The sequence below is a fragment of the Neopelma chrysocephalum genome, unplaced genomic scaffold (assembly GCF_003984885.1).
Source record: "Neopelma chrysocephalum unplaced genomic scaffold, ASM398488v2 Primary Assembly neopelma1_60, whole genome shotgun sequence".
Classification (NCBI taxonomy): Eukaryota; Metazoa; Chordata; class Aves; order Passeriformes; family Pipridae; genus Neopelma; species Neopelma chrysocephalum.
The window spans coordinates 10,027,598-10,044,304 of NW_020897715.1; the positions used below are offsets into that span (position 1 = coordinate 10,027,598).

General features: G+C 40.3%; 2 protein-coding genes across 5 annotated transcripts in view; both read right to left on the reverse strand.

The window, feature by feature from the left end:
- Positions 1-838: 838 nt before the first annotated feature.
- On the reverse strand, positions 839-11,570 carry NIT2 (nitrilase family member 2). Of its 2 annotated transcripts, none has more exons than XM_027681087.1 (10): positions 11,508-11,570; positions 9,376-9,494; positions 6,473-6,593; positions 6,281-6,369; positions 4,841-4,934; positions 3,759-3,833; positions 3,269-3,347; positions 2,517-2,615; positions 1,442-1,497; positions 839-1,057 (listed from the first exon to the last, which is right to left on the reverse strand). In XM_027681087.1, exons 1-10 carry the CDS (start codon positions 11,533-11,535, stop codon positions 969-971), a joined length of 849 nt encoding a protein of 282 aa, XP_027536888.1. In that variant the 5' UTR covers positions 11,536-11,570; the 3' UTR covers positions 839-968. The 2 variants fall into 2 exon arrangements, with proteins under 2 accessions (XP_027536888.1, XP_027536887.1); XM_027681086.1 differs by lacking the exon at positions 11,508-11,570 and adding an exon at positions 10,302-10,474.
- Positions 9,395-16,707, reverse strand: part of TBC1D23 (TBC1 domain family member 23) — a 36,117-nt gene continuing 28,804 nt past the window's right edge. For 2 of the 3 annotated variants that reach the window (XM_027681074.1, XM_027681075.1), the window contains one exon: positions 14,569-16,288. In XM_027681074.1, the coding sequence (XP_027536875.1) occupies positions 16,207-16,288 (82 nt within the window). In that variant the 3' untranslated portion in view covers positions 14,569-16,206. Of the gene's footprint in view, positions 9,495-14,409; positions 14,497-14,568; positions 16,289-16,707 lie in introns of those variants that run through there. The other variant, XR_003533823.1, reaches the window with a different exon arrangement.

Consider the following 16,707-nt stretch of genomic DNA (forward strand, 5'->3'; position numbering starts at 1 on the left):
TATTTTAAAGCCATCTTTTATAATCAGTTTGTTTTGTCTCTTCAGCAAAAGCAGGACGGGAAGGAGTGTGTTCCCTGCTGTGGGTGGCTGCTGGCGCATGGTAGCAATAATGCATTTAAACACTCAGCAGTTTTCTGGAAGACTGGGGGCAGAAAGGCTTGTCAGTGGAACAAGTTTTCTAACTCCTTTGACTGACTACCCTCAGCCTTTTCCAGTGAGAACAACCAGGCACCAGAATTAAACCCCATTCAGACATTATATTAGGGAAGCACTATATTATATAGAGCCAAGTTATGGCAACATGGGAATCGTTTTAACAACACAGTAACCCACATCACTTCAGCAATAAACAGGAATTGCCATAAGGAAGATTTAATACACATAATCCAGGCAAGAACACGTGAACCAAAAACTGTTACAGATTATTCTGTAGTGGTAGCTCTGTCTGGCAGCTTCTTGCATTGTCCCCAGTAGTGCAGAGCAGAATTTGGCCTGTTTTGCTCAGTGTTAAATGTTAAGATTTCCAAGTTAGAAGTAGGGCATTCAAGGAGCTTTGTTAAGGCCCATACATCTATAAAGGACTGAGTGGGAAGAATCATGCTTCTAGATTATCTGATAATTCACTGGAAAATTCATAATACCAAAATTGACTTGAGTTTCAGAGAACAAGGTTTCCATTTCTGTGTTCTACAAAAAAGCCCCCAAAAGGTAACTAAAACACTGTCATGCATAAAAGCAATGTTAATCACAGCTGTGTTGAACTGAACTATGAAATACTTAAGTGTGAGAGGAGATATAAAAGTAGGATTTGAATCAACTTTAGAATTGCACCATTAAGTTTTTTTTTGTGTGGTGGTTTTTTAACTGGCACATTCGGCAGTAAATTGTAGAGCAAGTAGTCAAGGAATCCTTCTGAAGATGAAGGGAACAGCCATTGTGGCACTTGAACCTTGCTTCTTCACCCAGCTTCACTTTTTCATCTCTACACCATAGAGGTCATAACGCTTCTGGCTTAAAATAGGAATTTGTTGACGTATTTCCGCAAGTTTCTTCAGATCTACAGGGGGAGAAGAAAGAGTTATGAGAACAGCAGCCAAAAACAAAAGCTCCTGACTTGCTCTGAGGTAAGGCAGGGAAAAGAGAACTATCAAGGAGAATGGACGTGTAAGGCACTGCAAGTGGGCAGCCAGGGCCGAAGAGCCTCAGCTTTGCTCTTTCCTTAGGTGGCAGCTTCCTCCTAAGTAAGGAAACTACAGGAGTAGAGCTAAGTGCTGCTTGTTCTTGCTTTAACCCAGCAAAGGGGGAAAAGGCATTGGAATACTGCATCATCTGTAGTTGCATGTGCAAGGCTGCAGACTTAAAAAAATGTCTCTCCTTAGTCTCATGGCCTGTACTTGAGAAAAAACAATGGGGAAAAAAACCAAAGCAACTTTAACCTTACCTATATCTGTGTATACAACTGTTTCCTCAGCCCCAGCCTTGGCTATGACTTCACCCCTGCAAAATTAAGCACATTTGTTCACAGCATTAACACATTGGTCTCAAGGAATCAATCCAGTTGCTGCTGTTTGTACAAAAGGGAGTTCCTACCCTTGATGCCTACAGCTGTAAACACAGGGCTCTCCTAAAAATAGCATCATAATTCATAACTCTGGCATGATGGAAATGGCTTTCAGGCTTTATATGTGGCACATTTTTTATGTGACATATGCATACTTCACGTAAGTGTGTTCCAAAGATCAAGAACCAGGGCATGTGAGCATGCAACATATCTCAAGGGTAAAGGGACAACCATATATGGCAAAGACTAACACTTTCTCCTTTCAAGATCCTACTGGCTTTTAATAGGAGTATGCTTTTACTCTGCATGAACTACTGAACATGATTTAGTGTGTCTCCCACTGAAGTGTTCTGTCATGGCTTTCATCATATAAAGTTAAAAGCTCAGAACACAGACAAATATTTTCTGACTGCAATCAGCTGGAAGAGAACTATCGGTGGATTTATTTGAAAGAAAAATAGCTGCCTGAAGATTTGGTCACTTTTACCTCCTGTGCACCTGCATGACTTCTGCTCAAGTCAGAATATCTCTCTTCTCTAGCCGAAGACATTCTTCTTGTTCTTTATTACGTCAAAGCAATGTTGTTCTTTGAGGAAATGAAATAGTTTTGTGTAAGCTGTTTAACATGGTTTGGTTCTACACAGAAAATTACTGTATGAGTAATATATAATGGACTGAACTTCAGGGACAAGTTGAGAAGGTCAGCAGCAAAGCTAATGCTAAATGCTAGTACTAAGTAGCATCTTTACTACCAAAATGAATACATACTCTTAAACTAGTTTTAGTTTCTTGTTTTTCAGTTTGACAGTTTTAAATGATGATTTTGAGAATGCAGGCTTAAATGCCATGTGCTTTTTACCAAGAGTAGGTGGAAACACGGGACTGAAGTGTCAAGTAAAACACATTTTTTAACAAAAAAAAAAGGTGTTGTTTTGTTGTTTTTAATTGAACTCACCATGGATTTACTACAGTGCTGTGTCCCCAGGCAACATAGGATGCTTTTTCATCTCTAGCAGGAGATATGGTAGCTACGTAGACTTGGTTATCAACAGCACTGTGTTCAGAGAAAGATGAGGGAAGGGGGAGAAAGTGAGAATTGCTTTTTATTCTACCATTTAACTAAGCAGAAGAGAAAGAATTCACTCTGAATGACAAGCTTTATATCCTCCTAAGGACTAGCCAAAACTGTAACTGATATGAAGGTCAGAGAAAGCAGAGCCTGGAAAGCAAAGTCTCTGGCACCTGGCTCCAGTGTTAGTGTGCAGAATATCGTGTTGTTCACGTGTTCATTCAGTATGTAAGAAAGTTGATTGAAGCTGACCAATAAATAATACTGCATTCAGGAATCTCAGAGTCTATTTCTATCTGTAATTAGAGCAGTTCTCAAATGGTTATTGGCTCTTCTTTCTAGAATTTGTGTGTGAAGGGTGTTTATAGAACCATGGGAAAAGGTCCTTGAAAGGGCATAACTGCTAGGAGCTGGCAGGAGTAAAGACTAAGTAGTTCCTGCTTTTCTGCTTGACAGCAAAATCATTCTGGTGTCCCATGCAAGGCCATGCATCATGAGGAATGGTGCAGCTCCAATGGCAGACAGGCCCTGTAGCACCACTTCTGCTGCAAAGTGTCATGTGGAACACAAGAACAGTTCAGTTCCCTGCAGTAAATCTCCCTCTGGAACAGGAGAATAAGCTGTTACTGTGATCTTACCGTCCCCTCTGTAAGAGTTCCCAATGAGCTGGTCCTGTTGTCAGGTTAAAAGCCCCTGGATATATCAGCAGCTGGCAACCTTGGTTAAAAGACAGTTAGAACCCAAACATTATTAAGAGGAAGATGGGTTTACCCTACAGTGGCTCTTCACACTGAAACTCAAGATGAGGTTTCTTTCAACTTCACAAACTCTGCCCAAAATGGAACCAACCAGAGGCCATCCATGCATAACACAGGTGATTACTTATATCAGCAAAGACCTAATGTGGGGATATACCCAATTCCCTCACTGCATCAGCAAGTGACAGGTTCTTGGTGAGAAGAGCCACTCATGTGAATAAGAGTCTTGGCCACAAGATGCATTTTGTGTTACTGGGTGAGGATGAGAATGCCCAGTCACACAGACTGCTCACTACATACCACCCTGAAACAGCCCTGCCTGGTTCCAGCCTTAGGGCTCACTCTGCTCCTTCAGGTGACCCAGCCTCACCTTTCTGGCCGTAGATTTGAGCCATCTCAGCAAATCTCATGTCATAGCAGATGCCCAGGCCCACTTTACAGTATGCTGTTCTCAAAACACAAGAGACAACAGTCACATCGCTATCATGAAGTACACAAAAGCAATTACAAGACTCCCTGTAGCCCTCCTGTCAATTGTTATTTTATGTCTCACAGCAACAAGAGGAGCTATAATTAAATGTGTGTCCGACAAGCACTGGCTATTGGTGGGGGGGAAATTCATGTTTCATGATGAAAGATTTATGAGAAGCAGTCTTATCTACCCTTTAACAACAGCTCTTTCCACAAAATCATGTTCTATCAGGTCTTTGTGTAACATATTCCTGTCTCATTTAGCTGCGAGTTTTTCAATTATTTCCTTTTCAAGAAAAGAAAGCACTCACTGTTTGTCATGAACTAAAACTGCAGTCATGTCCTTTCTTAGAGCATGCACATTGCATGGAGGAGAAAGTGACCACAGGAGATGAGACTCTTTGGAGAGCTCAGTAAACAAGCTGTGTTAATTTTTGAACACTGTGGGGTGGGGAGGAGTAAATATCTTTCTTTTTCTCCTGATGTGGTTGATTCAAGAACATTGGAATGCCATTTACAAGTTACAGTTAATTTTCTCCATTATTGTATCATCCTCACATGAAACAATGTGTCAGTGGAGCTGTTTGTTACAGCTGTTTGTTTGTATAGTTGTAGCTGCTTGTACAAGCCATGTTTTATAAGAACCATTTTCAAGCTGTAACTGCTATAAAAAATACAGTCACTTCTCTTTAACAAGTCAATAGGACCATTATTTAATTAAGGCAAGTGCCACAATGTGTGCTTCAACCCTTTCTACTCCTCTGTCCTTTTGCAACCACGTTGCCTTTTTAAAAGTTTCAGGCATGACCCACACATTTGAAGCAAAATTAAACTGCGTTTGCTGTGGCTGTCAAATGCCTAATATAGATCTGATAGTCTAAAAATCCATTACTCAGAAGGAGGAGGGAGAAGAGAACTCCAGAATGACTGTGGTGTTACTGTAGTACAGCTCCTTAAAGAGAGGGCTTGTCTTGTACTCACGTGTGTCAAACATGGAGAAACTATTCCCTGGACTCAGTGTTTCAGACTCTTTGAACTGTATCTTCCCAGGAACATTAATGTCAAACAAATGAACCTGCAATTATACTGTGATTAATAACAATTTCTGTGCTTGGTATTTGAGCCTCTTTCTATTAGTCCCATGTTTTCCACTGTTATCTAGACTACTCTTTTGTCAGGATCCAAAGTAAACATTGCTTAAGACTGTTAGATCCCCAACGATGATTTAAAGTAGTTTTCTTCTTTAAAGAAATATACCTGTCTGAAATTGCGAATCCCTGCAAAATAGCAATATCTTGATCTAACGAGTAATTTTGCAAAAGAAAGGATATATATAAAATGTCTTGAATTCAGCAGGATGATTTTAAAGTAGGTTAAAGAGGATGATATTTTCCTTTCTAAGATTTGAGTCCTATTCCTGCAAAACTTCTCCAGAAAATACCTTCACTAAGTCATAAAGCTCCCAGCTTTGCAGATGCCTCCGAGGCCATGCAGACAGTCTTTGTCCCTCTGTTTTAATGGAAGATTCTGTTCCTGACTGGAGCTTCCTAATAATAGTGCTGGGTTTGTATTATTACTTGTTCATACTTACACAGTACAAGCCTGCACTCATTCTATGAACTGGTGGGCTTGCAGATTGGTGTGGTATGAAAGATGGTAGGCAACACAATAATTCAGAAAGTGATCTAATAGTGCAGATAACTGTACAATTAGTTAACAAAGTAAGTGAATACCTGCACCCCAGAGGTATTTTGCACCCTCTTATTTTTTTCCAAGTAAACCTTGCATCCTCTTTTTTGTTTATCCTTGAAAGAAATAAGCTGTTGTTCACCTATGGAGAGCTACCTGTGTGCATAATAAGATTTAACACTCTGGAGTTACAAAGAGAAGGCAGTTTCTCAGAAGGCACAAAGCAATGTTGAGGTGGAAGGTGACATTAAGCAAACATCTACCACAAACAGCAGTTACAGCTTCACTGTGGAACTTGGGCTTTGGTTGTCTCCACTAATCATACATATAGCACGTAAAGTATGTAAAGAACAGTATTTACGATAACAGAAGGACTAAATACATTGGGAAGCTGAGGGAAAACCCTGATCCCACTTAAGTGGCACTATGTTTTAGACTTAGATCAGATATCTGAGTTTGACCAGGTTTTACTTTTTATCACAGTTTTCCCAGCATATGGGGAAAGACAATTATACCTTCTTTAGTTTGTCATCCTCATCTAGATCAAAATTATGACCAGCTTCTGAAGGGGTGTTTACATGTCCCAAATAAAAGTACATGAAATGTCACTGACAGTACACAAGTTATTATTAATGAAAGATTCTACTAATTTCTATCACCTTTAGGTACAGATGACATAATTTGTGCAACACTGCTGAGAAACCTTTTCATAACAATATTCTGCCATCTTACCTTCCTATGCTTTGCCAGCATAGCACCATCAGGCCCAAAGACAGTACATGTATTATACAGCTTTCCACCATCCTCTTCTGGAATGGATCCTTCGTAAAGGCAAGAACAAAGATTTCCCCCACTGTATTATATCTGATTTTGATCCAATGGGACTAACAGACATTGCCCATTTTCTCCTCAAGAGTAAACTACCTCCAATGAGATATATGCTGCACTCCTTTGCAACTTCTGAGAGCTTTTGTGTCGATTCCCCAGGGATCTTCTCTGCATACTCCTTAAAGTATTGGGTTCCATATGGAGAATTAAAACATTCCTAGAAGTAGATGGAAAAGAAAAAGCTAAAATCCAGTAATACCACTACAAGGAGATGTACCCGACTTTTCAAACCCCTCTCTAAAAATGTTCTCAAACAATGTTTAGTTACAGGAGTTTAGTTTATAGGAACTCAATAAGCAAATTGAAAAATATCAGGAAGGCCAGAGAAGCTTTAACCATTAGAGAAAATACAGCAGGTGTGTTTGTGGAGTGCATGCCAAATGGAACCTGAGCTAGGACTATCATGCAAGCTGCAAGTAACAAGGCTGGCACATTCACTGGTCCAGGCTTCACAAGAACACAAGGGATGTTCTCATCAGAACAAGTTCCACCTAGCTCATTTGACAAGTTACAAGCCAAACAGATCCACTCAAAACTGAAACGCTCATGTTTATCCACAGCCCATTTTAGTTTTTAAATTTTGGGGTTTAATTTTTTTTCAGTTTTTAAAAGGATGTTTGCAAAAGCATGCATTTCTCAAAATTACTCATTGTTTTCCTAAAACAATCCTTTAAATGCTATTTCCTCACAACTGGACAGTGTCTTCTGTCTTAGGCCCTAGTTAAAGATCTGCTATCCTTCAGAACCAGGCATGTAATCTTTAGACAGATTAATGGAGTAGTTTAGATGCCTAAACTAGGTGGGCAGTGGTAATTGAGATGCCCAAGACATCAAGAACTTTCACTCTGAATTATTACACTTGCCAGCTCTGTGAGGACGTGAGACACCCCACCCAACACTTTTTTTGTTCCCTAAAGGAGTACAGCTGAAGGCCACAGATAAACCATCAAACAGCACCAGCACTTACTCTTTGGTAAGTGACTCCCAGCCCAGGCATCTGCCTCCACTGTTACCTTGGCTCACTGGATGTTGTAACCAACCCACCCCCCACCCTTCCCCCAAAAAAGGAGAAAAAAAAAATCAAGCTGTGAATGCCACAATAAACATTTATGCCTTGCCTGGTCAAGCAAACTTCTTAACAACTGAGTTGGGTTCTACTGAACCAGAATAACTGAACCAAAAGTGTGTGGGTATTTTTGCCCCATATGCAGACACTGGGCCAGCAGGTACCAGCTAATCTACAGCAGAACTTGTAGTGGAAGAAGCAGGAAGGAAAGTCTCTGCAGGCTGCCAAATGAGCTTCCCAGGCTTTTGAAAGCTGGGCTGATCTTCAAGGAAATGAAAGCAAAGCCAGCTGCCTCCACCTTCATCTTGCCACTTGCAGTGCCCATGTGGGTGGCACTGAAACCAGGGGCTGCAGAGAACAAGCAGAGCTCTGTGCCAGCCTGCAGTGGCACTGTCTGGGGCTGTGCACAAGCTGACACTGGGACAGAACTGCAGACTGTCTGCACAGATCACCTAGTCCTGTACCCTCCAAAACAGAAAGAACACAGGGAGAGATCTCTGAATTGCTTTCTATCAATTTTTAGATTCAAATGGATTCTGCTTTTATTTTTTTACCCATAAATACTACAAATTGTATTTCTCTCACAAATTTTTCCACATTCAGAAATGAAAAGGCTAATATGTCACAGAAAAACTGCCACATGCCTCTACAAAAGTGCAGATTACATAGCCAGTGTGAGTTATTTCTGTTCTTTATATAAACTTATTTTAAAAAATCAAAACCAAAAAAAACCCATTAAAAAACCCAAACCAAAAAACAAAACAGAGGGAAAAGAATATTCATGCCCATGTCCTAATGCCAGTACAAAATTTACTTCCCAAAAGTCTGTGAAATACCTTGCCCTTGTTTGACAACTTTTACTCTAAAAGCATAAATCATCATTAGCAAAGTAAGTATCTCAACTAAATTAAGTCTGGGAAACCCAATGTTTGTACACATGATGAACCTAGCAAATAATAGGTAATCTCCATGTAGGAGGCCCAGGCAGAACACTCAGTGGTTATTACATTTGCAACACAAGCATTGTGTTAGCAGAGAGGAGCTGGGAAGGTTGCTTAATGCTTCCCCTGCGACAGCAGGAGAGAAAACATTCCGTGTGTAAAACTGAGACCAAAAGTTCACCCAGAGAAGAACTTTGCACTCCTGAGTCAGAGGCTGCAGGGAACAGGAGCAACACATGTACTCCCAGGAAGAGAGGGGAAAAGCTAAAAGCTGCACTGGGAAGGTCATCTTGTTGCCAGCACACCCATCTGTGTGAAAATTCAGCACAGTCATCATAGCTGAAATTCAAGAAGTAAATCAGAAATGATTGGTAATTTTAAGTGGCTACTTTATGTTCCCACACAAGGAAGTCACAAGGGAAATGCCATTTAATCATAATTCAGCCACATATAACCTGCTGGAAATGTCTTAAGTCTATTTTGTTTCTCATATGTCTGGAATGCCTACAGCAAAGAGAGTCACCACGTACCTGTCTTCTTTCACCGTCATGTCAACATTCTTTAGCTGAAAATCACCTTTTTCTGCATTTCTTCAGAAAAAATTACAACTGCAGTGCTACTTACATGAATTCAGAATGTAAAATGATGGAATTGCCTGGGATTTAAATTAGCAAAAACTTTGCCAGACTCTTATACTACAAAAAAGGAAAACCTGCTTTTTTTCCCCCCCCTTCTTGTCCCCTACCTCTTAAGCGTGCTGCTAGATAAAAAAATAAAAAAAGAAAAACAGGTTCTAATTTTTATTTTGAAGCCTCCTACAGCTTGTAAGCTATGCAGAGAGAAACAGGAATATAGAATGCATTAGTAACACTAGAAAGAGGTTTTGAAGAGTTTGAGGCATAGGTGCCAAGTAGACCATGACCTTTACTCACAGGTAGAGCCACAACTTTTGCTCCTTTAGCTGATGCTTCTCTAACCAGTCCACAGGCTCGTTGAAGATTATCTGATTTAACAGCAGATACATGAAGCTGAATAAGAGCGAGGCGGAAGGCTAATAGCAGAAAAGAAAAAAAACATTCAGTGGAATTCACCCAGGAAACTCTTCAAAATTTGAACTCAGTAACTTAACAAAATAATTTTTTTAATCTATAAGCATATATATAAACCACTTCCAACTCATTCTGTGGTCTATGGCTCTCAGCACAGGGAGAACACTGAAGGCCAGGCTTGCTAATGGGAACCATTCACAGCCATCACCATGCCCACGGCAAAGATCACAGAGTTTTTGTGCCAGTTCACTCAGCCCAGACAATTCCCAGCCCACGTTCCAATGGAAGGTGCCATGGTGCAGAAAGGGACACCACAGGTCATCGAGCCAAAAAGATGTGCAAGCCCATCTTTTAGTGGCACATGTCGCTTGATGAACACTGCATGTCCTAAAATGTCACTAGCAAACCAAAGAATTGGATAATCCCCAAAGCACCAACTAAGGGAATAGTCTGCTTTTATCCCTCAAATCACACCTAGTCTGGGAAATGGCTATGAAGGCCAATAAAGGTAACATCTTTCCAAATAATTTCTTTGCAATTTGGTTTCTAGCCAAAACACAGTTGCAAATGTTATCAACAGTTTCTACTGTCACTAAGCAGGTTCTATATTTGCAGGCTTTCAGAGTATACAAGTTTTGCGCACACCCCTTAGACTTCCTTCCATGTATCTCCTAGTACCCTGGGTTGTAGGAAAACACATCCTTATCAGGTAAAAATGTTTCCTTTTAAACAAACAAGCAAACAAAGAAAAACCAAACAAAAAAAAAAACAAACAAAAAACCCCACTCTGGCTTCATAAAGAAAAGTACCCCAGCCACAAAGTACCTCTCTGCTCTGGAAAGAGGTCATAGATTACTGTAGGAAAAAGAAAAAGCTGTGAGCAACACAGCCTCAGTGGTCAGGGAAACAGGAAGAGCTGATTCAAGCAAAATGGAGATTGGGCCAGGAACAGTGAAGGAACATCCTTTTTCCTACTTTAGTTCTCACTTCAGTAGCTAAGCAGCTAATTTCTAGAGGTTAAGCAAATGATTAACTGCTCCCTTTGTCACTCTTCTGATCGAGACACTTTTACTATTGGGTTTATTGAGTAAATAAATCTTAAATGATATTCTGAACAGACGTAACTGTAGTTTCCAGACCCACTTAGGTAACCATACCAGGAATCTGTCAAAAACTTTCCTGTGCTTGTGGAATGTGTTTTAGCTCAGAGAAATTGGACAATTAAAGATTTACATTTCAGCATAAACTCACTTTTGAAAACAAACAAACAAAAAACCCTAACAAATCAAAAAAGCCCCCAAAACACAGAAGTAAACAAAGAACAAAAGAGCATCTACTAGGAAAAAAATCCAATAATGTTTACAATGCTAGAAAAACAATAACCTTATTTTCCCTATGCCTCAAGATTGGAGTTTGTTAAAGGGCAAAATTAAAGCTCAGTCACAACAGAATAAACAAAACTGTGGGCACAAGTAGATGTAAAACCGTCCAGATGTAGAAGTAACAGAAATGCAGAGAAATGTGCAACAGTGCTTCAGAGAGAGATCTCTGCTTCCAGCCTGGATAAGCTGCCTCAGAAACTTCCTTAAAAGCAATTCTCAGGATAAGTCTACAGCAATGCAGACCACAACCAAGTAAAGGCGCATCACAGAGCGATAATGGTTCGCATTTGTATCACTACAAAGCAAGCTTTTTTTTTGTTTTGTTTTGGGCTGTCTTTTTCTGCAAAACACCAGAAGGCAAGCACGCCCGGTTTGTCCACATCCCCTGACGAGCTGACCCTGCCCGGCGAGCGCTGCGTCCCGGTCTCCACACAGCACAGCTCCCTTTCTCCTGCACTACTTCGCAGCCCTCCAGAGGCTCCGGACCGAGGCCTTTCCCGGCCGCACCGGGGCTGGGCATCGCGGGGCACCGCGGGGCGGCCCGGGGCGATCCCCACGCGGTGCCTTTTCCCTGTGCCCGGGTGGGGGAGGCCGGGAGCGCGGGGAGGAGAGGGACGAGGGGCCCCCACTCACACGCCATGGCTCCGCTCGCCGCCCGCATCCCCGGCCGATCCCGCACGGAGCATGCGCGGGCGCGGAGGGGCTGCCGGGACACGCAGTCCCGGCCCGGGGTTTAGCTAAAACCGGCTCGAACGCTGCCTTTAAGTAGTCCGCTGGCTCTCGGATCGGAGCTCTGAGCGGGAAAACAAGTAGGGGATGAAGCACCCACCTTCCTGCGTGACCCCAGTGGGTGGCAGGGAAGTGGCGGTGCTCCTCCAGCGCCACTCCAGCATCCCGCAAGGACACAGCTGTGCACCTAAACCTCCTGGAGCTCAGCAGCTGCTGTGCCTACAGCCTTTCCCCCTGCCCTATGCAGCCTTATGCTTGTTAAGGGCTCATCCCAAGGGATCTGTACCAGTTGACAGGCAAATCATTCACCTGGGACATCCCTATCTATCTTCTTCTGTAAGAACAGCATCTCCTAAGGCAGAGACATTCCTAGAGTACTCCACATCTGGATAGCTGTGTCCAGTTCTGGGCTCCTCAGTACAAGAAAGACAAGGAGCTACTGGAGTGGGTCCAGTGGAGGCCACAAAGATGATGATGAGTCTGGAGCATTTCTCTTATGAGGAGAGACTGGGAGAGTTGGGCCTGTTTAGTCTGGAGAAGAGATCTCATTAATGCATATAAATATCTCCAAAGTTGGTGCCAGGCTCTTTTCAGTGGTGCCCAGTGACAGGACAAGGAGCAATGGCCATAAACTAAAACACCAGAAGTTTTACCTCAACCTGAGGAAGAACTTCTTTACGCTGAGGGTGACAGAGCACTGGAACAGGCTGCCCAGGGAGGTCATGGAGTCTCCCCTTTCTGGAGACAGTCCAAAACCACCTGAGCATGTTCCTGTATAACCTGCTCTAGACGACTCTGCCTTGGCAGGGGGGTTGAACTGGATGATCTCCAGAGGCCCCTTCCAACCCTAACAATTCTGTGAAACCAACACGCTAACATGCCAGGCTGTTCTTCCTTGGCTTTGAACACCAAGTGCTCCCCTTTACTCAACAGAACATTGCTGTCTCACGTATGTACTTTCCAACCTCAAGCTTTTTGTAAGTATGTTTGTAGAACTGTAGATTCATGTTGTATTGAAGCAGTATTTCTCAAGCAAGAGTATCTCTGTAAGCTGACAGCACATGACAGCAGAAGGGGCAAAGATAAAATGGGTAACCCAGGGTGATCAATCTCTTACACACATTCACTTCCAGGAAACATGCAGAGAGATAAAGAATGGGAAGTGCATAACCAAGCAGTGACAAACCTTCCTTCAACAGTGACAAAACTTCCTTCAACAATCTGTACCTTGCGGCAGTAAAGGGAACCACTCATCCCAAACAGACCAAGCCAAAGGATGGCAGAATGGACAGTGCAGAAGCTCTTTGGCAGGCCTCTCTTCTTTTTCACTTGCCCATGGTAATAGAAAGCGCGTATTCGATTTTATTTAATTTTTTCCCCCAAACAGCACACCTTGCTGCGTTCCAGGTGCAAAGAACAGATGTCTCCTGACTTGACACAAAATAAGAAAAGTGGTATCACCCCTTCAAGGTGAAAAGCACAGACTAAAAATCCAGTTTCCCATGGATCAGAGAGATAAAACATATTTTTCAAGTTTCAAAACAAAAATATCTCAAAGCACTAAGTATACCCAAAACAATAAGTTACGCGCCATCACCCCTCTCCTTCCCAAAGGGGAAACTCTTCAGACATTCAATAGACTACACCTATATTGAAAAAGGTTATTTGACAGTATCAAAAGCTCTGAAACTACAACTGAAATGCAGTTGGAAGGAAAAGCTACAAGTACAGCTGAGACCCATGCGTAAGGGCTTACAGGAACTGAACTGAAAGAAGAGCAAGCAATCTTTACTTACATCTGGAGAAGGCAATATAAATAAAACTGCAGCTCTGCAGTATTTTTGGTGGGTAATGCATGTAAAATTCTGTACAAATTCTCATACAGAGTAGAATCTAAAAGACTTTGTGAGACAACTGAAGAGCCATCAGTGACCACAGAAGCACTGACCCTCACTATGAAACACAAAGGTAAGAGCTTTCATTTGGTAGGAAAGTTGACTCTGTTTCTTTCCTGCTACAGACCTCATTTCTAGCAACAAAATAAAGAAAAAATAAAAACTAAAACTCCAGCAACAGCTATCATCTTATATTCAACAACATAGACAGCAGTGCATGCAAAATAGAACAAGAGCCTGCAAACCTCTGGCAAATAATTGAAAAAAATTCCTTGAAGATGAAAGGGACAGGAAGTAGCATATCTACTATTTGATTTTTCTTTTCAAAAAATGTCACTCTGGTACTATAACTGGAATTTCTGCTTAGCAATACAAGTTTTATAACAAATGTACTAACTACAAATATGTACTATAAGGCAAAAGTAACCTTTAAATTGTGGGTAGAGATGCACAAACGTCATTGAAACTATTCGTAGTTTGGACTGAGCTTTGTAAGATTTGTCTCCTGGTAATTGGCATGTTGCCTTTAAAATTACAAATAATTAGATTCTTAATGGCTATATACATGTCTACACAGGAGAGATTTAAGAACTTACTGTTGCTTTACTTACTGTAGATCTAAAAGGTCTGTATTTGTTGTCCTCACAGGGAAGCATACACATTAGCCACTTTCCATATTTAATACTCAAATACCCCTGTTTAACAACTGAGTGTAATTTTCACTTTTTCTCCTTCTGACTAGGAAAAATATGTTGTATCATTCTGTCAACATTTTCATAATAAAAAATATGATGTTGAGAAGTCTGGAATTTATGCAGAAACTCCTTCTATAATTTGACCTTTCTATGAAAGCTTACTATGGCTCGCCCAAAAGTACTCAATGGAATTAGTCTAAATATTGAAATACTTACATCAGGAAGTCACTGGCAGTAGGTTCCAATGATCCGTAGTCAGCTTCTTCACTCCGAAGACCAAATTCACTCCCATTTACAAAACACCTTTAGGAAAAACTTCTAATTGATTCAGAGAATTCACACAGTATGCAGCTAAATGCATTCTGACAGAACAAGTTATGTTCAAATTGTACTGGTTTATTTACAACTGTAGTTTATAAACAGTAGCACAAACATCTTTACATGAAAAAAATCTCATTGCTGAAGTAGGCACAGAGTCAGAGACTCTTGAGGATATTTTCAGAAGGGATTAGGAAGAGGAAAATGTAATACAACAGCTGCTGGGCAAAACTATAAATACATGAGCATTGGCCCAGGTGCAATTTCATGCAAATATCTTCAACAGTTCAAGTTCTATTGGTGTTTACTCAGATACTAAGAAGGAAAAAAAAAAGGAATTAGTTCCAGAATTAAGGTGCCCTAGCTTGATTCCTAGTAAAATAACTTAGAATAAGTGTTTTTTATAAAGGTCAGTTTAACTTATTTTATCTCCTGATGAAGTACCGAATCATAGGTTTTGACAGAAATACTCAGAAGACTTCATGCAGCAAAGTTAATCCCCACTATCTTTATTTAACAGTTTTTGATGATTTCCTATCAGTCTACACAGATGCTATGCCTTGTTCATAAGAACATTCATGTTCTGAGCTTTTTATCACGAGAACCGTTGATGAACAAGTGGAAAGCTGATGATAAACAATCACGTAGTTGCCATCTCGCATACATTAATTAATTTAGAAGTTGTTACTTAAAATAATATACATAAATGCTTGAATCAATGAAGGCAACAGGTTTAAGAATATATTTATCACAGGCATAGCACTTGAATCTCTACACTTAATTTGTGTGCATTCGTTCTGTTGCTGTCAGCATGTACTCACTTTTGTGCTGAACTGAAGGTTTTTAAAAATCTAAATGTCTCAGACATTTTGTTTCTGAGGAACAAGGTAACTTGTTTTCAACTGTCATATTCTGTAATGAAACATTAATTTCAATGCACATATTCATCTTTGCATGAGAAACAGCCTCAATCTATGAAATGTAAAATTCTGCTTAATTAAAAAAAAAATCACAACCCAGTAGTAAAAACTACATTAATATTGGTATTTAGAAATAACCCATACCACCAATGCCACTTATTCAACCAAGTAGTTGGTAAGACTTAAAAAAAAGTTAACTTTACAAATTGCTTGTATTTTTTGTATTTATTTGCAGCCCAAACTGGACTTTACCATTTTTAATGAGGAAACAGTATTTCTAAGATTTGTATCTGCTCTCCTCATAAACCTAAGCCTTTAATTATCTTTGATACTATCCAAAATCAGATTTATAGACCATAGGCAATGGAGACATTTACTTTCAAGGGATAGTAATTTAAAAACCATTCTCTTTTCAACCGCTTCTCTGTATCTCACAGTGGTTCATTCCTTTAATACACTTAATGTGAACCCAGTTGCATCTGCTTCTGCAAAGATGCAGATCACTCCCATTAAGGCTGCATTAAAATGAAACAAACTGGCCTTTATAATAAACATTTCTTCAAAACCAAAAAGTTATAATAAAAAAAATTAAAAAAACGTTTCAGAAATTGATAATAATTTACCCTATCTTAAGCCTGCTACTCAGGCATTTCCACCAGCAAACAGAAAAATTCTCATAAGTTAGTATTCAGTTGGGAAACAGTCAGCTTGTGTCCACATACAGTATCTTAGTTGCTTCTTCTTTATAAACTGGTCTCTACAAAGTCTTTAGTTACTAACTCTCCAAGGCATCCAATACTTTCATGATCTGTTGTTTTATGGCTTTGGTAGCATCACCTGCATTTGGAATCAAATACCTTAAAAAAAAGATTAGAAAAAGGCATCATTAATTCAATATAAAATTTTTAAGCATAAATTTCATAATTCTTTTGATTCTTTCTCTGGTTAGGAGGAAGAGAAGAGTGGAATATATTAAAATGAAAAAATACTGAGAAAATACAATTTAATTCCTGCTTATACTATGATACACTTTCTGTTTGTGAACCTAGAACTGCTGAGGAGTACTTCACAGGCCATCTTGGATAGGAAATGTTCTTCATTAATTGACAGTGGTGTAGGTCAGGCAGTTCAACATCTCTACTGTCTCCCTGAAGCATAGCAGTCCTTGCTTAGCTTTTTGTTTTAAATTCCTGTAAATAGCTCGAGATCAATCTGCTCCAGTCAACAAGGTGGTGACAAAGTAATTCAACAAACAGAAAAGTTTTCTGCAACGCTT